This window comes from Crinia signifera, chromosome 2, assembly GCF_055691185.1.
Source record: "Crinia signifera chromosome 2, ASM5569118v1, whole genome shotgun sequence".
Lineage (NCBI taxonomy): Eukaryota > Metazoa > Chordata > Amphibia > Anura > Myobatrachidae > Crinia > Crinia signifera.
The window spans coordinates 323,255,752-323,280,992 of NC_139218.1; the positions used below are offsets into that span (position 1 = coordinate 323,255,752).

At 43.1% G+C, this 25,241-nt stretch overlaps 1 protein-coding gene across 1 annotated transcript in view; it reads right to left on the reverse strand.

Moving 5' to 3' along the window:
* LOC146057693 (signal transducer and activator of transcription 1-alpha/beta-like) overlaps nt 1-25,241 on the reverse strand; it is a 74,024-nt gene that overhangs the window by 39,918 nt on the left and 8,865 nt on the right. Inside the window, exons 3-9 of the mRNA XM_083169220.1 lie at nt 17,168-17,312; nt 15,826-15,921; nt 12,396-12,488; nt 11,956-12,034; nt 10,746-10,831; nt 7,616-7,764; nt 3,904-4,062 (exon numbers count right to left, since the gene is read on the reverse strand). Coding sequence (XP_083025346.1) covers nt 3,904-4,062; nt 7,616-7,764; nt 10,746-10,831; nt 11,956-12,034; nt 12,396-12,488; nt 15,826-15,921; nt 17,168-17,312 — 807 coding nt within the window. The remainder of the gene's footprint in view (nt 1-3,903; nt 4,063-7,615; nt 7,765-10,745; nt 10,832-11,955; nt 12,035-12,395; nt 12,489-15,825; nt 15,922-17,167; nt 17,313-25,241) is intronic.

Below are 25,241 nucleotides of genomic sequence, written 5' to 3' on the forward strand. Positions count from 1 at the left end.
CTTCTGGCTGCAACCGAAGACGCCGAGATCCTAGAGGCTAACGTAGCAGTGTCCAGGGCCGCCTCGCCCAAATACATGGAGGCTTCTCTGATATGGTCCACTAGAGAAAGCAGCTCCGACCTGCGTATGCCTGACGTAATGTTCTCCGTCAGCATATCTGCCCATTTGCCTACCGCCCTAGCCACCCAGGCCGAGGCCAAAGCTGGCCTAGTAAGCGTACCCGCATGAGTAAAGATAGACTTAAAGACATGTTCCATCTTTCTATCAGTGGGGTCCTTTAGAGCCGCCACAGTGGGAATAGGCAAGGTAGTAGCCTTTACCAGCCGGGCTATGTGGGAATCCACCTGAGGCGGGCGTTCCCATTTCGTGCGCCCGTCCGCCGGAAAGGGATAAGAAGAAACCATCCTTTTAGAAATCGTAAATTTCTTATTAGGAGAAGACCAGGCCTTTGCCAGGTCTCCCTCCAGCTGCGTCGAAGATGGGAAAACAGCCGGATCCCTCTTCTTGCGCTTAAAAGAGGGTGCCTCCTCCGCAGGGGGCTGGTCTGGCTCTTGTATGTTTAAGCAAGAGCGGACCGCCTTCACCAGCGCATCTACCCTGGATTGAGTCATAACCTCGTCCTGGGATGTAGCCTCCTCGTCAGGGTCATCAGGGTCAACAGGGTCATCTGTGTCAGCCTGGTCGTCCCCTGAAGTATCCGTCCCCGTAGAGTCAGCTCTCTGGGTGCGGGCTCTGGGGTTCTTGCGCTTGCTAGCGGCACCCAGCAGGTTCTGTAGAGAAGAAGAAACCTGAACCAGTCCCTGCACTGAGGAAGAAAGGCCCTGTACCCAAGCTGGCTCAGGCGCAAGCGTCAGCAACTGAGGCTGGGACTGCGTGCGCGGAGCCGGTTGAGCTGGTGGAGGAGTCGCCTGTGAAGGCTGACTCAACACTGGTGGGGGGTGAGGGTGTGAACGGGAAGCGGCTAGCTGTCCAGCAAGGTCCCTCATGGCTGCCGTCAGGGCCTGCGCCCAACCCGGTTCCACGGAATGGGATGCCTGGGACGGGGCCGAATCCACAGAGTCCCCACCATTACAGCGTGTACACACACCCCCATGGTCTGCCGAGGTGGAAGAAAAATTCTCCTTGCACCTAACACACTTAAAGGCCCTCAGGGCAGGAGCGTCCCCTGACCGCGAGGGTCTTGTGGACTTTGAGCCTGACTTAGAAGTCATGGCTATGCTCTATCACACTTCAATACAAGAGACAGAGTGAATAGAGAGATTTGCACAGAAAACCCCTATATAAAGAGGGGTGTGAAAACACAGCACTGAACACCTCAAGGGTGCAGTGTCAATGCAGTACAACCTGACCCGTCTGGAGACCGGGGAAGGAAGGGTGCCACAGTGTCCACACAAAAGCTGCTTCCTGCTGCTCTCTGCTGCACCGATGCAGGACAGAGTCAAGCTTCCAACAGGACGGGACGCTGGCAGTCCCCGGCGGGAACTCATATAGAGGCTCCCTGCCGGGGAGGAAGTGAGGGACCTCCCCCCCCCCTCCTGGAACCTTGCCAGGGCTGAGAAAAAAAAAATGGCGGCCCCCACCGCTACAAAAACAGCCCTAGTGGTCTAGTGGCCTCGGTTTCCCCTGTGGGGACCGAGTGTCACTGCCAGGAAACCGCCGGGAGCGCACCAACCCCCGGCGGCTAAGTGCGCTGGGCTCCCTCCCTCCGGCATCTACATCTAGACGCCTAGTAGCGGTCACCGTTGTGAGACAGAGTCAAGCTTCCATCGGGAAGCCTCTCTGCCTCGCATCTCCCCCAGCCGCGATACCGCTGCGTGCTGTGGGGAGGGAGGGGGTAGTGCGGCTTACCTGCTCCGTGGCGCACGGTCCCTCTGTGCTGGGACCCAGCCTGCAGGTCCGTGGCAGTTCACGACGAGCTGGCTCCGGAGCAGGTGAGCAGCCTGGGTGGTCCACCCGGCTTGCTCACCGCAAGAGTAAAAAAAAAATATATATATGTTCTTTAAAAAACGCTGCAGAAAACTGCAGCAGCTACTTAAAAATGTGCCTGTGCTCCTAGGCACCAAGAAAAAAACTGACCTATGATGGAGTGTGGGGAAGGAGGGGCCTGGGCTGCACCACTAAAGTGTTAGCTACTTGGTGCCTGTCGCCATGGCTCCGCCCCCTTCCCACTGTCCCAGTGGCCACCAATGGCATGAAGGAAATAACCTGGTTTCATGCACAAATAAAATATTTGTATGTGTATTTCATGTGTTTGACGTGCTTATACTACATAAATGCAAGATACCTCATTCAAATATAAATATATATCAAAATAATCCATTAACCAAAATGGGCATTATCTGAAATGGGCATTTTAGATAAGGGGTACTCAAACTGTACATAAAAAAAAAATGGAGAGGAGGAGTATGAAGAAGACCCATGCCCAAAAGACAAGCATCAAGGATGTCCCAACCAAAAAAGTTGAGATACACAGTAGCAGAGTATAAAGGTCTAATACACTAATTCTAAATCATTCATTACCTGTTGTTTAACTTAGAACTAAGAATCCAAGCTGTCTCTTGTCTGCATTGGATCTAACCCTACACCTCACCCGTCTCCACTAGTGACAGGAATATGTTCTTATCCTACTAACTTAATACTTGTAGGATCCCCAACATGATGTTTAGCAAAATGCCTAGGTACACTAGGTTTACTACTTTGGTTCTAGATAATCCTCCTGCGCTGCATAAATCCTACCTTCAAGGAGTGTGTAGTGCGGTCACTATAGTACAGGTCACAAGAGCATCTTAACAAGTATACTGTATAACATACAACAGTGGTTCCCGAACTGTGTGCCGTGGCCCCCTGGGTGCTTTGGCACAATAGAGAAGTGCCCTAGGTTTGTGATCCAGGACCAATTCAACTCAGCGTTTGTGACTTTCAATCATAACACATGTGGACAAACAGAAGCGTAAACCGTACCGCACCACATACCTAACCCTAAAAATGACATATAAACACAATATTTTCTTCACAATTTCTCAAAAATAAACTTTTGGCCTGGGGGTGTTATGAATACAATTAAAATACTCTATGGCGCCGTGATTCAAAAAAAGATTAGGAATCCCTGACTTCCAATGTAAGGACAAGGAAAATGGATAGAAAGCTAAATGCTCATATTTCAGTGCACTGAAGATGAAATAAATCTGCTCAGAAAATGCTTATATGGGGAATTTATATATCAAAGTACTATTCCCAGCTGCACACATTCTGGGATCTGAATTATTTGGGTGTGGTACAGTATACTATGTACCCACATGGCCTGAATGTCGATATTGTGTTTGTTTATTGGGTCTAAAAATCAACATTCTACAAGTGGTCTCTGACATAATGTCAACATGATGCTTGTTGGTGGTAATGTCGGCAATACTTAACAATGATGTATAAATAATGTAAACATTCCATCATTTTTACATTCTAAACAGGACAATTAGACGGTGTACTCATTTATTTACGGCTTATTGAGAAACAAATAGCAGATTTAAACATATCTAGGTTATGGCAATACAAGTCTGATGGAACAATATCATATAGCATTGGGCTACCATAAGGTGCTAAACTTTGTGTAATTGATGGCATATATCTGGATGGTAGCCCTAGCCATTGATGCGACATGGCATATATCTGGATGGTAGCCCTAGCCATTGATGCGACATGGCATATATCTGGATGGTAGCCCTAGCCATTGATGCGACATGGCATATATCTGGATGGTAGCCCTAGCCATTGATGCGACATGGCATATATCTGGATGGTAGCCCTAGCCATTGATGCAACATGGCATATATCTGGATGGTAGCCCTAGCCATTGATGCGACATGGCATATATCTGGATGGTAGCCCTAGCCAGTACACAGCACTTACCTCTGTAGAAGGCAATGCAGCATTTCAAGCAGTCTCTGCTGCAGCTGCTGAGGGTCAGTTTTCAGGGGATCCCCCTCATAGGTTACCTGCAGAGAAAGCTCACCAAGAATCTGCAGGAGTCGTTTCAGCTGAAAGAAAACTTCCACTGTCTTTGTCACCCTGAGATAAAGAATGAAGGAGTAAGAAGTTAGAGACATGGTCATGTTCTACAATGAGCAACAGAGTAGGAAACAATGTTCTATGATTAGAGATGCTGATTACTGATGGGTATACTACTAATCCTACTACTACTATATGCATAGCAGACAATAACATACAACATGAACATACTGTGTAAATGAGGACCACCAAGCAAACTGAAATAGCTAAGCAATAACATCCAAATCTGATCAGCCAATGTGCTGCATTGCCCGGACTGCCTAACATTATGGCTTCAAAAGGAGACCTATAAGAGTAAGAGGACCGTTGGCGTGATCGGTTCAGCTTGCTAAGGTATCATGAAAAGGTGTCAAAGGTGATGTAAATAAGCCATACCTCTCCAGCAGAAAATGGTTTTGATGGTCCCATGCTGCTTTCTGATGCATTTTCCAGCCATGTTTTAGGTAGTCATTTACATAGATTTCAAGCTCAATAATAATCCTTACTTAATGTTACACAGTGATCATCCCATGTTGTAGCATTACTTCCCTAACACCAGGTGTGTATGTAAATTGGATTATGTAGATCACTCACAGAGAACAAGTGGCTTGCCAACGGTTCATGAGCAAGTCATTGTCACTGATAGTAGTCTAGAATGGTGCTGTAAGCCACTGACAGACTCCTGACCCTGGTGGACTCAATGTCACAGTGTTAATGTGGTAGACCAATGCCCCCCCCCCCCCCCCCCCCACACACCTTTTTTTTTTTTTTTTTTAAGTAATGTTTATTGAGCAGATCACACAAGTACCGTATTTTTTGGACCATAAGGCGCACTTTTTCTCCCCAAAAATGACAGGACAGCGTTATCTGACAGGCTGGACGTGGGGAACCGTCTGTGTACGTGTACACACTGCAGTACGTGTGTGTGTGTCTGCTGACTCTGCTTTGTGGGTGTGTGTCTATGTGTATGCTGACTCTGGTGTGTGGGTGTGTGTGTCTATGAGTATGCTGACTCTGGGGTGTGTGTGTGTGTGTGTGTGTGTGTGTGTATATGCTGGCTCTGATGTGTGTGTGTGTGTCTGCTGACTCTGGTGTGTGGGTGTGTGTCTATGTGTATGCTGACTCTGGTGTGTGGGTGTGTGTGTCTATGAGTATGCTGACTCTGGGGTGTGTGTGTGTGTGTGTGTATATGCTGGCTCTGATGTGTGTGTGTGTGTGTGTGTGTGTGTGTATATATGTATGCTGGCTCTGATGTGTGTGTGTGTGTGTGTGTGTGTGTGTGTGTGTGTAACACTTTAACAGGAAAAACTACTGTATTTCTGTCATACTGCAATCTCAGCAAATGGCAATGAAGGTACCGTATCTGCTGTGAAATATTTACCGTAATAAGGTATATTAATGAAGAGACATGATGAGCAATATTTCTGCTGCTTCAATTTATAATGAATGGGTTTTTTTAAGTTCCTTATACTGTATGTTGTGAGGTAAAAAGCTTTTCATCTGCCTTAAAAAGCTGCTCTGAAAAATATTTTTTCCTGTTTTCCTCCTCTAAAAACTAGGCGAGTCTTATGGTCAGGTGCTTCTTATGGTCAAAAAAATACTTACCGTATTTTTTGGACCATAAGACGCACCTGACCATAAGAAACATACTTCAGAAAAGAAAAAAAAACAGAAACATCAAAATAGCAGAGGGAATGCATATGTGAATATCTGCCAAATTAGAGTGACAGCATAGTGCTGATGTATTTTTATAAAAGAAAATGGAGCGAATCCTTCTTAATAGCGACAGCTATCAAAGCCATCGAGAAGAGAGAGAGAAAGGAGTAATATAGGAAGGAAAAGGAGAAGTTGAGAGGAGGTTGGGAGGACCTCTGGTGGTGTTATGTGTTATATAGCTCAAGGGTTTATGTGCAGAAAGGGGATGAAGCATTTTGGGTAATCTGCCAGCGACCCCAGATTTTATTATTATTAAATGATTTAGAAGAGTGATGCAATACACTAGACATACTGTATATTCCATTTTGTATACATATACACACACACACACACACACACACAGCCCAAACCCTGCACTCTCACCCTCATAGAAAGTAACCTCTGGGATGCTCTATAATAGCGAATGCAGGTGATTCCCACAAAACTATATAAATACAGAATATTGGATAGTGTTGCGGCCTTGAGAAAGGTCCTTAAATGGACCGGCAGGATATCACTCCTTGAATAAACCTGGACCCATTGGTACTTCAATTGAACAAAGTCTACAGGTCTGGTGAGCGCTGTTTCCCATAGGGGAATTGTTCTGTACATACATACATACATACATACATACATACATACATACATACATACATACATACATACGCACCAAATCAATGCCAGAATTGCTGACATAGGTGTTGGGGTAGGCTTTTTCCAGAATGCAGCAATCTGAGACTATAGGACAGACTAACTTATTCTGGGGTCTAGAGAGGGTGAGGAGGCTTACAGGGAGAAGGAAAATTTTAGGATCAAAAGATATAGGCGAGTCCAACAGGTTTGAGAGGAGGGATTTAACTTCTTGCCACAATGACCAGATCCACAAGAAAGCCCACCATATGGGGAAAACGTTGTCTTCTTCAGAACATCGGCCCAATGCCCTTTTAAGTGACTGTTACCGGTATTTATATTTTTGTTTCACTTCCTGTGCTATTTATCATACAGTTAGCAATTTATACTGCAGACCAAAAGACTACAGTGGGAGTTTTTGTTGTTCTTACTAAATGTACACAGGGCACTATATAATCAAGGGGGTTGGAATCAGAGAAAGAAAAAAAAAATCAATTAAAAAAAAAAAAAGTTTTTTTAAGACCAGATCAATATTCAAGGTGTGTCTATTAAATTCCAGGACTGTACGTGTAGTTAATGAATGAAAATGTGTAGGAACGCGTCATCATGTGGATGTGATAGCATAACCAATTAGGCGCGAAGGTGGAACAAATGCGCAGTGATTGAGTCAGCATTTCCTGGTTGGAGAAGGTAAAAAGCAGGTGGTTCATTACAGCACGTGTCACAGTCGGTGATGGAGCAAAGAGTGAATATCAAACTGTCAACAAAGAGTACTACAAAGCTGTTTTGCATCGGTTAGTTAAACAAGTACATTGTGTGCTACCGAATATGGATAAAGGCAGCTGGCTCCTACTGCACGACAACACGAGGCCCCACTGTGCTCTCAATGTGAAGCGCTTTTTGGCAAAACATGACATCGTAGAAGTTAATCATCCTCCTGATTTGTCACCTCCTGACTTTTACTTGTTCCCAAAACTTAAGACTGCTCTGAAAGGGCATCGATTTCAGGATGTAGAGGACATAAAGAAAAACGTAACCGCTCAACTTCGAAGCATATCTTCAAAAGGACTACGAAGCGTGTTTCCAGAATTTGTACCACCGTGCACAAAAGTGTGCCGGAGGTGATTATTTTGAGGACTATGAAATCTAGGTTTGTTTTTTATTATTCATTCCGTTGTATTAGCCCCAGTCCTGGAATTTAATAGCAAGAAAATTCAGGATCCACTCTGTGTTGCTGATTGTAACTTACCAAGATTCTAATTGCTTGAGACTGGTGTCTGTTCCAGCGCCAATGCAAGATAGCCTTTGCCTGTGAAGCCAGTCTGTTATTTCTTGATCCAGAAAGCCAAAAAGGGTTTCACAGAGACCAAGCAATTCTTTTACTAGGTCCAGTACCTCCTACAATATACAAAAAATGTATACATAAATATATATATTTATCCTGACGAAGGGGTGTAATCCCCAAAACTGTTGACCAGTAAAATTCACGTTTGTTCACCGTTTCCCAGTCTCTGAGTGCCGCTGTATTTTATTGGATAGAGTATATTGGGCACACAGCCCCAGCACAGGGCAACAGAGCAAGATACCCCACGGAGGGGCCGAGTACTGGAAGTTGTTTTTAGAAGAGGAGACGCAACAATGAGCATATATTTAGAGACAATTTTACTGCACAATACGGCTCACGTACATTGAGGTTTAAAATAGTATACTTGCCAGCCTGGTAGAAAACACAGTCACCATAGCCCTCTCCAACATGCACAAGACGCCGCCGCTCAGCTGCAGACCAGGGGATCTTTACACCAAGACGTCGGAGCCTCGCCGCACACGAACAGGCTCAACAGGACCACAAGTGGAAGAAAGGACGTCACTCCGTCAGCAGGAACAAGCCACGCCCAACGCGTTTCGACTACGGTCTTCGTCAGGGGGTGGCACCCCCGATGAAGACCGTAGTCAAAACGCGTTGGGCGTGGCTTGTTCCTCCGGACTGGACAGCAGCACGCAGCCAGTGATACAGGCTGATGAGGGGGCGGCGGCACTCAAACAAAGAAGGAGACAGCTGTACTGACATTTAGGGACACAGCAGTCCCTTTTTCAAAGAGCAGGTGAGCCCCCTCATCAGTATATATATATATATATATATATATATATATATATATATATATATATATATATATATATATATATATATATACATACACACACACACACACATATACATATACATACATACATATATATATATATATGTTTGTTTTGGAAAAGAGGCGCCACTTGTGCTAGATAAATAGAAGACTCACAATAATATTCCCTTATATTATGAAGGTGTCAGCCTATCTTTCAATAAAAGTAATGGTATGTTACTTATAGGGTTATGGAAAGAAATGTAAAAAGATAATGGCGACCAATTATTGTGAATTTAAAAGATATGAGAAATATATAAATATATAAAAAGTATTTATTGGGATGACAATATAAGGGTAGGACAGTAAAAGATAAGACAACTATGCATATATGAGCATATCAATTTATATAAAAGGACAATGCTGTGGGTATTATATAGAAAAAATAGGGCGATAAAAAAATGGGAAATTAGGATAAAACGACACTTGAATCTAAAAAATGGAGGAACTAGAGATAAAAGGTTCAAATATAAAAAGATATATATATATATATATAAAAGTTAAGATATAAGAATCCTTAATTTATGAGGTAGTAGGAGGTAGGTGTCCCAACGCGTTTCGTCGATGTGACTTCTTCAAGGGCTGGAGAACAAATGAAGTCTGGCATGTATTTATACCTATATGTCAGCCAGGGGGATGTGACATCACTTCCTGCTAATTGGATATATCAAAAACGGCTGTACAGGCATATGCACAAATGGGGGACTAAATAAACATATGTAAAGTGAACTGGGACTTAGGTGAGCACAAACGCTATATTGAAAACTTATTTAAACAACTAGGAACAATAATAATAGATAAAGTCCGTTTATTGTGGCACTTCCGCCACGCTTCCGGCATCCTCATAGCGCTAGTGCGCATGCGCGGCTTTCAGACGTGCTGGATCTGCGGTGACCTTCTTTGTCCAGTACGCATGTGCCGCCTTGTTGCAGGGCTCGATGTATGATCTTTACAGCTCTTGCGGATGTGTCTGTTATAACGAATGCCGGCTACAGAGCTCAGTAGAATGGAGGTGAACCAGTTAACCATTTTGAGAGCTATGCTTGCAACTGGCATTTCTGAGATGGTGGCCAGATAGAAGCCATTACTGAAGCAACCCCACATCAAAGCACGTCTGGAATTTGCTAGAAAACATCCAAGTTGCCCAGATACAATTTGAGAGAAGATTATGTCGTCAGAGGAGACAGAATAGGAGTTTGATTTCAACAATTCAAAACAGTGCGTACGGAGCAAACCAAACATTGTACATTCTTCAGCAAACACCATCACAATAGTGAAAGGTAATGGTTTGAAGGCAGAGTACAGCACTATATACCCGTGGAAGGCAGAGCACAGCACTAAAAAACCCTAAATCCCAATAGTGAAGTAAAGTGGCCTACACACGGGGACATTTAGTAAGATCACTCAACACACAGTGATGCGTCAGCGATGTGTGTGCTGAGCAATCTGTCAGGGCCAGTGTTCTCCGGTTCTCACGCATCGCTATGGGCCCTCCAAACAGTTTTGTATGGGCTAAGAGATCTAGTGAGATTGCTTAGAAAATGCCCTGAATTCGCCCCATGTGTAGGCCCTATAAAAGATGGCACCATATTGTTTTTCCTCAGAGGGCACTGGGGATCTAGTTAAAAAAAAAAAAAAGTGCTGAAGAAGGACAATGCAAAACACAGGGATATATTGCAAGACAACCTGCTTCAGTCTTCTGAAAAATTGAAGTTCGGGAAAAAGATCTTCCAGCAGCACAACAATCAAAAGCACAAGGCTACCCAGTGCGCTTGAAGGTCCAAAATGTAAACGTTCTCCAATAACCATGTCAAACTCCAAACTGCTCTCCAATTGATAATCTGTGCCACGATTTGAAAATTGCAGCCCACATTCGTTATATAACCAACTTGAACGTCAAGGAGCAAATCTGCAAGGAAGACAACAACTCCCAAACAGTGCTAACCTGGTAGCAACTTATTCCCAACAGACCTTTACTCATGATAGTAGGCATGCAAAAAGTTGCACTGAATAAGCAGGCCAGTTCTGGCATGATGCAAATACTGTTCACCATATACACAAAATGACTCTGATATTAGTTCTAAAGTGCCGTGGCAAAATGTTACTTTCTTCCAAAAAATGCATTTTAAAACAATTGCTATTTTTTTCACTTAATAAAAATGATATCTATCTATATCTGTGAGATCCACAAATCCTAACCCTGCGTTTTTTGTCCAGCTCGTTGAGTTGGCTTTGCAGCTCCAGTCTCTTTTTCTGGATATATGATGGTGAAGCATGTGCAGAAGCTGTAACAGAATAAAGGATCCAGGTCAATGCTGCGCTTACATAAAGATGTGCTATTTAGTGGAAGCCTTCTTAAAATCTGCAGTGAAAATAGAATTGCTTAACAAAACCAATAAATTGCTTCTAAAACTAAAAAGAAGCATTTAAGCCACAGTACAGTCCCACACCCACAACTGCCTTCCAGAGGATATCTCTATCTCTGAAACCAGTACCTGTGTGGTTGTAGTTTCATAATATTGGGGGCACAAATCGTCCAATTGGATTTTAGCCATTCCAATTAATAGGCTAAATTCTGGATGCTAACTATTCCAGTTAATTATTCTAAATGTAATGGAGAGACTAAGGGGGTGATTCAGGTTCAGTGGGAAAAAAAAAATGCTGTACTGCAGGTGGGGCAGATGCAACATGTGCAGAGAGTTACATTTGGGTGAGTTATATGATTTCTGTGCAGGGTAAATGCTGGCTGCTTTATTTTTACACTGCAATTTATATTTCAGTTTGAACACACACCAGCCAAATCTAACTCTACCCCACCTGTCGTGCAGATGCTTTTGCCCATTAGAGAGAAATTTTGCTTTTGCGGGCCAACCTGAATTATGCCTTAAAGCCAATACATACAGAACATATGGGAGAGGAGACCATTTAGGGATGGCTCATCACAAGTATGAGAGTCTGAGACAACGCTACCCCTGTAGCTCTTTCGACAGAGATGTGACAGGTTTAGTTAGATTTGCAGGATACAAAAATGATTCGTTCTTGGGTGAACCGGACCTCTAAGTATGTGATGTTCTTTCTAGCCAATTGAAATGGAGTATTACTACTTTAGGGGGTGTAGATAAAATCATGGTTTTAAATACGTATATTGATGGAGAGGCAAGATATGAAACTGTAATACTCCATTTTGTGTAGCAAAGACGTAATGACTGTGCCGGATTGGACAAACAAAAAAGGATGCGGTCAACAAAGGCCAAGACTAATTTCATGGTTACCATTTTAGGGGCCTTTAAAATCTTGCCTTTGTTGGTGATAACAGGCATATCTAGGTTGTTGCCTACTATATTTTATTCTACTTAATGAATACACTAATAACCAGGTAAAACTAAGTTGTAACAATATAGTTACTCACATTCAGTATTAAATGTTTTATATTTGAACTGAAACATTTCTTGTTGCTCTTCCAAAAACTTTACTTCTTGATCTAAAGACTGCAACACACAGAGAGGGAATAGAGTATAGATCACATTCAAATATACTGGCATAGTAGTCATTTAATATTATGGTGCAATTTATATGAATTTAAGTCTTTAAAATATAAAAAAGTCACATAATCACTGGTGAGCATTAGTCTTTAAAAATGCAAAGAAAAGTCATAAGAGGGTCTCACTGACCACACAGGATAGGAAAGAAACAATCGGGTGTATTACTCACATTGATACACAGTATATTACAAAGATCTTTATGCCCTTAACAAAAAACATGATACAATCATGTCACACTTTTACAATGCATGTAATAAACTGCATTAACTATACCTTATAAAAGTTGCAAATAGAAGCAAAGTCTTACCAGAAAACGCTCTTTCGCTTCATTAACACGCTGCTCAATTTTATATTGCTTTCCCATCTCCATAGGTGTCTGCACTGGCTGCTCACTCTTTACCTGAGGATTTAGTATTGAGTAAAGAGTTGTTGTTAAAATGATTATTAATATTATGATATGAAAAAATTAATCAAAAATACAACATTCCAGAGCTTTTACAATTTCTAAATTCTAAATTTTCCGATGGCATACATTATACAATTATTTATACAGAGATACATGATATCAGTGCTTCCACTTCTTATGGAAAACACGCCAACCAGCCTTCCACGCTCACTCCTATTTCTGTTTGTCATATTTATTTAAACCAGAACATTTCCATCAAGGTGGGAAGACTAGGCTTGGTCCTTACATAATGATATACCATTTGTTAAGCTTAAGTATCTCTTTAAGCAATATATCGACTCCTCAGTTTGTCCCATTGCTTTACCTTCCAGTCCCAAGTAGATTACCCTCCTACTCACCCCTCAAAACTATCGCAAAGTTCTATGTACTGTCTAACCCTCAATACTACTGTACCTCTATAAAACTGCTCACATTTCATTTACAAATGATTTTAACCCTTTGAGTGCAAAGTGAATTTGTCAAAATAGGCGTGATAGGTTTGCCAAGCAAACATTTTTATTTATTCATAATAATGGCCTGTAATGTTTACGCTTTTATAGGAAATATCAATCTTTTTTTTTTTAACACAACTTTTTATTTGAGCAGTACGGATGGTGTAATGGTTAGCATTACTGCCTCACAGCACTGAGGTCATGGGTTCGATCCCCACCATGGCTCTAACTGTGCGGAGTTTGTATATTCTCTCCGTACTTGCGTGGGTTTCCTCCGGGTACTCCGGTTTCCTCCCACAATCCAAAAATATACAGGTAGGTTAATTGGCTGCTAACAAAATTAACCCTAGAATATCTGTGTGTGCGTGTACATGTGGTAGAGAATATAGATTGTAAGCTCCACTGGGGCAGGGACTGATGTGAATGTTCAACTATACTCTGTAAAGCGCTGCAGAATATGTATGCGCTATATAAGAAACTGTTAATAAATAAAATAAATTTGAATTTACTGTATACTACAAATGTGAGCGACACTGGCATTTTTAGAGGATATTTTGACACTCAATGGTTTAAGCAGCTCGTTTCCTTATGGTTGTATAAACTGATTCAACTGTAAGAAACAGAGGTACTTGTGTATTATCACGGCGCCCATTACGTAGTTTGGGCAGTGGTGTATTGAGAATACCAATACACCACTACGCTGGCTACGTAAACTACGTAAATTGTTCAGGAGCTGTGATAATACACAATGCTTTGTTTCCCCACTATCCACGTCATACCCCCAGTATCCACGTGGGAGTGGAGTTAACTTTATAAAGCGTGGCGAGCCCCCCCCCCCCGAGGGGACGAGTATCCGCATCCGCTCGCCACGCTTCGGGCTCGGTGGCTCACTGCGCTCTCCACACTTTATAAAATTAGTTCCCCGCCCACGTGGATACTGGGGTTATTGACGTGGATAGTGGGGATATGACGTTGTTAGTGGGGGAAATGTGTGTTGTGTGTGTGCATGTGTGTGTTGTGCTTTATACTTACCCTCCTCCGTCCCGGCCACCGCATCCATCACGATCCCCGCTGACTTCCCACGATACACTGATGCACGGCCACTCCCCGGTGGCAGCATTCAGTCCCCCTCCTCTGGCAGTCACTCCCCGGCGCTAGCGTTCAGTCCCCCCTCATCCCACACTCGCAGCGGACAATGTACGCAATTAGCGTAGTGCTACTGGGGGAGCAGGGAAACCATGTGATGCTCCCCCAGCGGCACTACGCTGAATTACGTACATTGTACATTATGTACATTGCTGGTGCCGGGCAGTGACTGCCAGAGAACGGGGACTGAACGCTGCCGCCGGGGAGTGACCGTGCATCGGGGGATCGTGATGGACGTGGTGGCCGGCCCGGAGGAGGATAAGTATAAAAGCACAACACACACACACAATCAACAACTGTATGATCACGGCGCCGGCTACGCTGACAATGTACCTTAGGCTACGTTGAAAACGTAGCGTAGCTGGGCGCCGTGATAATACACAAGCACCGAAACAGATTTTCAACTAAAACAGGGATTACCTCTACTCTCTGGCAGTGAGTGACAATATGCTGTCTTGATATAAAGAAGGTTTTGTGTAAAAGAAATTTCGACTGTAAAGAAGTGGTGTTAATAGTGCTGCACTGAGGCACTCTTGGCAGTGTATTGTCAGTTCTCTCAAACAATGTATCATCTGCAGATCGGTGGGTGTGGACAAATAATATTTTTGAACAGCATCGTCCAACACTGCGTTGACCCTGCAGCACAGCCGATGCATGCTATATCTGGCTGTGCGTACAGACAACCAGCCAACCAGCTTCAGGCACCTTGTGACTGACATCCCATCTGGGTGCGCATTTTCCCGCCCAACTGTGATGTCAGCACAAAGAAATTAAGTGGCTTATAGGTCAAGGGTGAATACTAACCAAATTTATCATTGCGATTGGGATGAAGGTTTTTTCATCTTTCTGATATTGTATTTTAGGATGATCTGTTTAAATCTCTCAGAGGCATACTGTACATCCTATAAACCTATTTACTTAAATGTGCACTGTAAAATCATAGCCCAGTGGTTCCCAAACTGTGTGCCGTGGCACCCTGCGGTGCCTCGAGACACTTGCCTTGCCTTGGATTGGTGGTCGAGGACCAATTCAAATTATTTATGGTCAATTTAGTAGAAAAATCCAAAGATGGTGGCTGCCAATTCTGTCCCCACCACATAACTGAATCTAAGCATGACATATAAAACACAATTTAGTTCATTTAATATTGCTCAATAAGTAACTTTTGGCCTAGGGGTGCCATGAAACAATTCTGATACACTAGGGCGTCGTGATTCAAAAAAGTTTGGGAACCACTGTCATAGCCATTATTTTACTAACAATAATTGACATGGACAAAACAAACTGAATGGGTACGAGCAATAGAGGTTAAGTGGTGTATTAAATCTGTGCTGATATTTCCCGACAGGGGAAATATTGGCACTAACCTACTCAATGCTGCCGTTGTCAGATTTTTTCTGAAGTTGGTTCCGTTTTGTCTGAGAGGGCCGCGGATTGTCGAATTCACAGCTGCTTTCCGAAAATTTGCAGCTGTCTCCGACAATTTGAGGACATTCTGACACTCGGTACATTGACTACCGATTGTCGATGTACATTCAGATCAGACGAAAAAAAAATCGGCCAGGATTCCGACTGTCGGGGTGACGTTTTTATAACAGCTTGATAAAGCAATTCGAGATTACAAATATGCAAGACCTCTTATCTTAATACTTCATCTCCCCATAGCTACTTATGATAATAATAAAATATCAAACCTTTACTTCTTGCGCTTCTAAAAGAATCTGTTGCTCATGATGCAGATAATATTGAATCAGTTCTGCCAGCCTCTCTGGTGTTTCCTGGTAGCGATGCTGTGACATGAAAGATGAAAGAAATAGTTCATATAGGGCTAGTGTGCATTATCCACACATGTATCTGTGCGCACAATTATTTGTTCATTTACGGTTCCACCCATGTCCTGGATAGAATATATTACATGGAAAAACAGGTCATGAGATCCAGTGATGAGAGATGCCTGAAGACAGAAAAGAGGCTGAAATAACAAGGTAAGTGCAAGCAAGCCTTGGAGAAGGGGAATGGAGGAATGGGACAGAGGAAGGTCAAAGGGACATAGGGCCAAATTCTCTAAGCTTCAAAAGTGATAAAATTAAGAGTGATAAACAGCCAGCCAATCAGCTCCTACCTGCCAAGTCACAGATTGTGTTGGAAAAATGTCAGACAGGAGCTGATTGGCTAGCTGTTTATCATTCTCCATTTTATCACCTTTGAAGCTTTGAGAATCTGGCCCATTATGTGAGAAATAAATCACAGTAGTGATGAACGTGGAGAAGGGGGATTCAATGGCAATAAAGAACATGGCAAAATCATTAACAGCAAGGGAAGAAGAGAGCCGGAAGGTTGACACAAGCTTTAGTTCGACAATGGGAAGGTCAACAGTCATAACAGTTGATGTGAGTTTTTTTTTTTTATTTCATACCCTACCATCCACTAGGGTGTGGAGGGAGAATAAACTAGTGTGCCGTGCGCAGTGAAGCGCCGTGCCCGAACCATGAGAGGGGACACAGTACACTGATACACAGTGTCCATGTCCACTTAAGTCAAAATACAGGACAAAAAAAAAGAAACTCACGTCAGCCTTCCCATTGTTAACCTAATGGTTGTGTCAAACTTCCGACCCAGTTGACCTTAACCATGTCGACCTAAGCACTGTCGACCTAATGTATGTCAACCTTCATAGTGTCAACGTAGTGACCGTATCCCGTGTGTACAGTCGCTAACATTCGGGGGAACGTTGACTCTATGACCCATACTCTTATGGCAGGATGGCAGGTGCCGTTTTTCCCATAATGCTATGGCCTCCTATGTCTGCGCCTATGTACACACACAGCCGCTGTGACTTACACACCTCTGACTTACTGCAGGCTATTACACCTTGCCGCAAAACTTTGACAGGACAAGAGGAGAGGATAGTTTTGGAAAGTGGATGAAAGAACAAAAAAGAAGAGAAACGAGTGCAGGGTGAGGAAAGTTGCAGTTTTATTAGATGGCAGTTAATGGTGCGATAGTGATAAATATAACAAAAGTCCCAAATTCTACCTGTACGTTTAACTTGAACTTGCGGAAATTGTGTTTCTGCAGTATTTCCTCAGCCTGGGTGAAACGACAGTACTGCGTGTCCAGGTGTTCCAACAGATTCTGCAGCTGCACAGTGGCCAACAGCCGATCCTTTACTGCCAGTTTCCTGGAAGCCAAATCGATAGGTGTTATGCAAAGAAACAAGTACTATATACACCATAGGGCACACAAACACAAAACCCAATTCCAGCCCTTCTTTAGTCAGTATTATTATTATTCTTTATACCAAATCTTATCTTAATACCTTGACAAGAGTTTGTATGAAGAAAATAAAATCTAGCAGAATATTTACATGGTAACAACAGCAATAATTTAATGGAGTCAGGCAGGTCCAGCTGTTGGGACTACAGTGCAAGTGCATAACATAATATATTCTATCATAATATATGTTAGCTGACACACCCGGTGTTGCCCAGGAAAATCTTGGGGTTTTTTTAATATCTAAAATTGCTGTAAAATTTAATCTTATGCTGTGCCAAAGGCCCAATATTTGTTAAAACCTCCACCATAATGTTAGAATGTGTTTGCACTGATACTCAGTGACAGCAATGAAATCAGTTGTGGTGTTATTGATTGAAACACACCACTCCTGACTTCATAGCTTGTGTGTGTTGATGAATTCCACATCCACTCTAGAGATTTAGCACCTATAACGCATTTATCGTCTGTGTGTTCTTTGTGTTTGTGTGTGTCGTACTGTTTTTGTGTGTGTTGTAGTGTATGTGGTTGGGTGTCGTACTGCAGTGTATGTGTGTGCATGTATAGTGTGCATCTGTCCAATGTGTAAGTGTGTGAGGTGCGCTACATATACATATATATGTGTTTGTGTGTGTGTGTGTTGTACTGTTTTTGGGTGTGTGTTGTAGTGAATGTGGGTGTGTGTTGTACTGTGAGTGGTGTGTTATGTATGTGTGTATCTGTTCAAATGTGTAAAGGTGCCCATACACAGTACAATATTTCCATGCGTTTTAATCACATCGCATGCGATGCGATCCGAAGCTAGTTAAAAAAGCACGGGCTGCACAGACTTTATGTGCTGTGCGATGGGATGCCCGCGGGAGCGTGCATCGCATCGCACAGCACCCTCGCACCGTTTATAGGCACCTTAAGTGTGTGAGGTGCACTACTTATATATGTGTGTGTATCTGAGCAATGTTTAAGTGTGTGTTGTACTGTTTTTGGGTGTGTGTTGTACTGTGAGTGGAGTGTTACATATGTGTGTTAAACAATGGGAGCTACCTTATTCTGGGGATCATAGGGATAGTGATGGTAGAACTGGTGTTTGAAATTGATCAACGTAGGTAATACATAAGAATGTGTTTATCTTTCCTGCAGCATTGTTCAAGGTGGAATGTTCTATTTTTGGATCTGTTGTGTGCTTGTTCAGTGTTGGTAGTCACAGTTCAAGTACAGGTCTCGGGACATGTTTTTCTTGGGTGTGGTATAACACACCGACAGTCGGGATTCCGACAGTCATTAGCGTGACGTCGGAATCCCGACTGCACAGCGGGGGGAGCGCAATGAAGCCCCTTGTGAGCTCGCCACGCTGCGGGCACGGTGGCGAGCTGCGCTAGCCACCTATTTTATTCTCCCTCTATGGGGGTCGTGGACCCCCACGAGGGAGCAGTCGGGATTCCGACGTCGGGGTAATGACTGTTGGAATCATGATTGTCGGTGAGACGTCCGGCACCCGTTTTTCTTGTACATTCAATTCTTTGCTTACAATCCTTGTTATTTGTATCGACTAAATAGGAGCACTATCGCTACACTCTCTCTGCTTCTTGCCACATTATTAACTATACATTGTAGAATTGTTCTTTATTTCAACTCTTCGGTCCTGCAGGTGTGTGTGTGTGTGTGTGTGTTTGCTTGTGTGTGTGTGTGGGGGGGGGGGGGGGGGGGAGTGTGGCATAAGAAGCAAGACAATCTTCAAAGGTAAGCCATCGAAGGATGACAGTTTCCAAAGGTTCAAAGAAAGCCCAAAGCACCAAGGAGGCGTTCTAGGAGCAGAGCAATCCCCTTGAACAGAAAGGGACTTTAATAGAAGAAAGATGAAGAACCAGGTCCATGCTCTTCCCCGTCCGATGGTAAATCTTAGCAGACAAGGCTTACAGGCATTAATAAGGGTGAGATCACCAGAAACAAGACACACATAGCTCTCAATATGGACTTGTCAAGAGCAAACCCATTAAAGCAAGGCGACATGTTTTTTTTTTACTGTTTTTTTAAAGCAGACATGTGCCGACAGGTGGTATTTCATGCCCTACCATCCACTAAGGTGTGGTGGGAGAATAAAATAGCATGCCGAGCGTAGCGAAGGGACGCGGTGCACTTAAACCTGTGTCCATGTTGACTGTGTCGGCATTCGGGTAAAAAACATGTCGACCTTTTGACTGTCGACCTTGCCCATGTCAATCTAATGCTTGTGTCAACCTAATGACCCGTCGATCTTAAGCCATGTCGAACTAGACCCGTGTCGACCTAATGCTTGTCGACTTAGTCACTGTAGACAATATGATCCACACCCGTCTGGATAACACCAGAAATTTTCAAACATAAGAAACATGTTGAGGTGCATTGCCAATTATCCTAAGTGAACATCCTGGTGACTTAGAAAGGGGACTCTGGGAACATGACAGCACCGGAAGGTGATGCCCTATTCCAGTGATTCCCAAGAACGATTTTAATGCTCTAGGTGCCGTGATTCAAAAAAGTTTGGAAACCACTGCCCTACTCAAAGAAGAATGCAGCTTGATGATTTATATACAAAACCACATCATTATTATTATTACATTTTATTTATAAGGCGCCACAAGTGGTACTCAGTGCAGTACAAATAGCACATATTAGAACACAAAATGATACAGAGAACTAAACAGAACAGTAACTGAAGAACAAATTTGACTTTGTTTTTCACTATGGGACCTCCTTCTCTTACAGGGAAAGCTGCAGCATAGTGAGAAACCTACTTGTCTTTCACTGAAGAAATATCTTTGTCTGTCTTCAGTATTGGCTCTTATTGGAGATTCTTAAATACAGGGAAGGAATCCCAGTCTTTTAACCCATATAGGGTTGTTTTTACCTAACGGTGTATTTATACACACACCTCGGAAGATAAGAATCACTGAATCACCGAATGTTCACAAACACACAAGAGACTAAACTTAAGAATCACTTGGGAAAGAAGGGACGTCTATCCCTAAAATAATTTTCAAGAGATCTTTTTTCATTATTGAAAGAAGTTTCAGGAGATCTTATCTCTTTATTAAAGATGTACTACTCTGTTCCCCTGATGAAGTCTTTATAGACGAAACGCGTTAAGTCTACTGTACATGTTTTACCTTTGACAAACAAGATCTACAAAATAAACAAGTTATTGAACGAACTGCATCCATTTGCTTCACTTAACAACAGATCATCTCATTTAAGGACACTATCTATAAATTATAATTGTACTGTTTTGATTATAATTGACTATATTTGTATAACCGCGTGGTGGATTATTGGATATTATATATAAGCGCGTGGTGGATTATTGGATATTATATATAAGCGCGTGGTGGATTATTGGATATTATATATAAGCGGGTGGTGGATTATTGGATATTATATATAAGCGCATGGTTTTTTCTATGTCTATGTGATTGGGTCTTTGCTAACAGAGGACCCTTCAGAGGTGCTGCTCTTACTCTATTAGCGCAGGAAAGGGTTTTTTCCTTTTTTTTATATATATATATATATATATATATATATATATATATATATATATATATATATATCGCATTTCCAGTCTCCAAAGCTCACCAGCAGTCCATGCCCCAGCAACACCCATGCCCGAGGACAGGTGACTCAATCAGTGCCTCAGTTATTCCGATGTAACCATCTGTGCCGAAGGCTGGATACCTCAAAAAACTTCACCACCAGTGCACCCCGAGGACCAAGGCCAGGAAGGAATGCCTGCTACACTTGAATACATAAATATGTAGTGCAACCTACCAATGGAGAAACCATCCATGCAGCCATCTGAGTGAGGCACACAGTGTAGGTTGCAGGGCATACATAGTAGAGGTATAGCACACAGGAGGGAGAGGGGGTTACAGGAAGAAATTACAACAAAAATAAAAGTACAGTGGCATACAAGGCAGTAGTAAAACAGTGGTAAGTTCAATTTAAAAGTAATGGAATTACATTTCACACGTTTCAGGCAACAGTAATGGAGCAAGGTGGTCCAGATGCGTGGGCGGATGAGAGTCAGGTGTGTATCCAAAGTAGTTCGATGAAAGCAGTCCATAGGAGCAGAATTGGCTAACAGATTATTCTCCATGGTCCCACTGTACCTTTCGGCTTGTAAAGAGGGAGGAACTGGGCCTGGCAAACAGACCTGTAAAAGGCCCATAGTTTTAGGATGCTGATAAACAGCTTTACTTCTTGTGCTGTCCAGCGTACCTGGAAGGAGTGTTGACAGGTCACTGCTCCCCAGCCTGGCAGACTTGTGTCAGTTGTGAGAAGGGCCCAGTCCTCAAACCATAAGCCTTTCTCCAAGTGTGTGGACTGGAGTTACTATGATAAAAAGTGACACAACTCCCTGAACAGGAGGATCTTTTGAGAACGAAGGGTGAGGCAGGAGTAGTTCCACCAGGTTGGAATCACCAGTTAAAGTGGTCTGTGAAGGAAATGAGCATATTCCACCATTTAGCAGGTGGTGCCAAAGTTCCCAATACCTGAATGCAAGAGTGGATGAGGCCCTGTGTTGATGAAGGATGGCTCATCCATGTCCTGTAGAGCCTGGATCTTGTCCGTGGAAAGGAACATGCTGAAACTGTGAATTGAGCAAGGTTCCTGGCTGAAACTGAGACATAATCAAAGATGAATTTCGCCAATTTATCAGTGTCACTAAAGAACCTCCACTGTGAGAAGAGGTGATCCTGAAGGACCTCCAGAGACTGAGCAAATCATCCAGATTTGGCAAAAGGCAAACTTCCTAAGGCCCGAAACTGGTAATGGTCTGCCTTGATCACAACTTCTGTTGGTGTTAAGGGATAGATATATGCAAGTACACATCCTGAAAGTCTGTCACGCTTATGGATTTTGTAGACCCAGTCGTGACTCTGGTGGGCAGTGGAGGATACTGGATAGTACTGTAGAGGTAGAGGTAGCGGCCAGGAGGCCGTATAGTGAGTAGTAACAGGAAGAGACTGGAATCCGAATACTCATTTGAAAGTCAGACAGCGGCTGAGGTCCATACTATATTTGGAACAGGTAAGGCTTGGAGAGCCAACAGGAATTAGGTGTCAAAGCAATACCAGAAGACGTCCAGTAACAGGCGTCTAATAGTGACAGATACAGGAACAGGTAACGCTTGTAGACTTGAAAGTATAGGATTCAGGATGGTGTTAGGAACCAAGTTTGTGCAGCAACAGAGCGCATAAGCGATGTTGCTTAAGGCACTGGCTGTTACTTTGAACAGGAAACGGAAACCCATTGTGTTGCACTGATTGGACGTCTAGTCAGTTGGGAACTGCAATAACTGGAACAGATTCTAAATGGGACAATCAGTGCAAAGCAAAATGCCTGATTCCACCCAGCAGGTAACCAAGAAGTGAATCGTGATACAAAAAAATAGGAAATCTGGATGGAAGGCGCTCAGTTGGATATTAGAAATAACAGTTACCTTTTTAGTAATAAAGAAAAGAAAAAACTTTAAAATCTCACACACACACACACACACAAAGGACAGTGTGTATTCATGAATGTGTTAAAAATAAATCACAATAAAAAACACATGTTCCAATCATAAATGTTGTTGTTTGCCGGCAGTAGGTGGACGTGGTCAACAACATTGTTTTTACTATACGGAGCAGTTCTAAATACCCAAGTGGAGTCTATGCTTGTTCAGAGATTAGGAGACGGGAGTAGAGATACAAACAATAGCTTAATATTCCGCTGCCATTCTCCTTAAGTGATTTCAAGCATATACCAACATTAGGATTGAAACATGTGTTTTTTTTATTGGTGTGTGTGTGTGTGTGTGTGTGTGTGTATTAAAGTTTTTCTTATTTTTTTTCATTACTAAAAAGGTAATCGTTATTTCTAATATCCACCTGAGCTCCTTCCATCCAGATTTCCACACTCGGAATCCTTTTGCATTCACCTGTATGAAATCCCAAGTCCCTACCTATTCAGAAGGTGTAGGCTGATCCATGAGGTGGTGGGTCATTAGAGATTTATGTATACTAAATGTAACTCTATACTGATATATGATTTGATGGCCCTAGATTGTGTCAGTGTATAGTACTGGGGTGGTCTGCGCTGCTGTATTCGGGTGGATGAGAGCGACTAGCAAGACAGACACATGATCAATTCCATTTTGCCAATTTGGTCATGTGTGATCCTGACATCTGGTTAAAACACAGAGGGGCAGATGTATTAAGCCTTAACAAGAGATAAATGCAAGGGTGATAGAGAGATAAACGTCCAGCCAATCAGCTCCTTACTGACTTTTTTCAAACACAGCCTGTAACATGGCAGTTAGCAGGTGATTGGCTGGACGTTTATCTCTCCTGATCACCCTTGCATTTATCTCTTGTTAAAGCTTAATACATCTGCCCAAATGATTCTATCCTGTTGGTCAGCAAGTTGTGATACTTTATAACTGCTATTAATGTTCAACCTTTTATCTGTATACTGTGATTAACGCCTCAATTAATTGACAGGAAGTAGTAACAGGGGTTTGCTCACTTCATCATTGTTTATGTTGCACGAATGTGATGCCTTATTTTCTTTACAATTGCTTGGTTAGTTTAGTTTGGTACTTGTTTCCTAGCACGGCCACAACGATTTACATCGGGGTGGTCATGTCGGAAAAATCGGGTCGATCGCATCGCATGCGATTTGGTCGCATGCGATGCGATCGTTGCGACCGACCGATTTTGGACCCGATTTTTTTTTTTTAATTAAATGTAAATCGGGTCCCTGGGACCCGATTTTACATTGGATTCAATGTAAAATATTCCCAACCCCCCCAAATGTCACGGCGTACACCCCACCCCACGATAGACGCCAACCCGAAGCGTGGCGAGCGCAGCGAGCCCGCGAAGGGGGGCGGTGCGCGTCCTCCGACCTTTTCATTCCCCTACTATCCACGTCGGCGTGGAGTTGAGAATAGAATAGTGTGGCGAGCGCAGCGAGCCACCGAGCCCGAAGCGTGGCGAGCGCAGCGAGCCCGAAGCGTGGCGAGCGCAGCGAGCCCCGCAAGGGGACGCGGATACCTTCACAGGTAAACGCGTCCCTTCGCGGACTTCACAGGTGTCCGCGTCGCCACGGACACCTGTGAAGCCCGCGAGGGGACGCGTATAACTGTGAAGGTCCATTGGCCCATTTCACATTTTTCACATTTTTTCAGGATTTCAATGTTAAAAAATCTTTTAACATTGAAGCCTATGTAAAAATCGGGGGCATCGCGTCGGGACCTATGTTAATGGTCCCGACCGACGCGATGCCCCCGATATTTTACCTTTCCCGACACGATTTCAATGTTAAAATATTTTTTAACATTGAACCCTATGGGGAAATCGCGGGCATCGCGTCGGTCGCGTCGGGACCATTGTTAACGGTCCCGACCGACGCGATGCCCCCGATATTTTGTCCTAGCCGGCCAAATGGACCTGATTTCAAAGGAAATCGGGTCCATCGTATGGATCGTGTACCTTAACTAAAGGTACACGATCCATAAGATATGTGGCCGTGCTAGGAAACAAGTACCTTTAGTTTAATGGGGGAGGAGGTGTTGGCATGGGGTCTTTTTCTGTAGTTGTACAATTTATAAATAAACCTGATTGTTAAAAGAAATACTTGAGTTTTTTTTCTTTTTTCTTCTTCAAACAGTCATGAAAATTAGTAATGACAATAAGATCGCATTCACATCACAAAATGCAGGGTCGCACCAGGACTTTGAAATGGTTCAGTCCCGAAGAGACCCTGCATTTTGCTTTCTTCAGGCCCCTTCAGCGACCAGGCAATATGCAGGAGTGGTGCA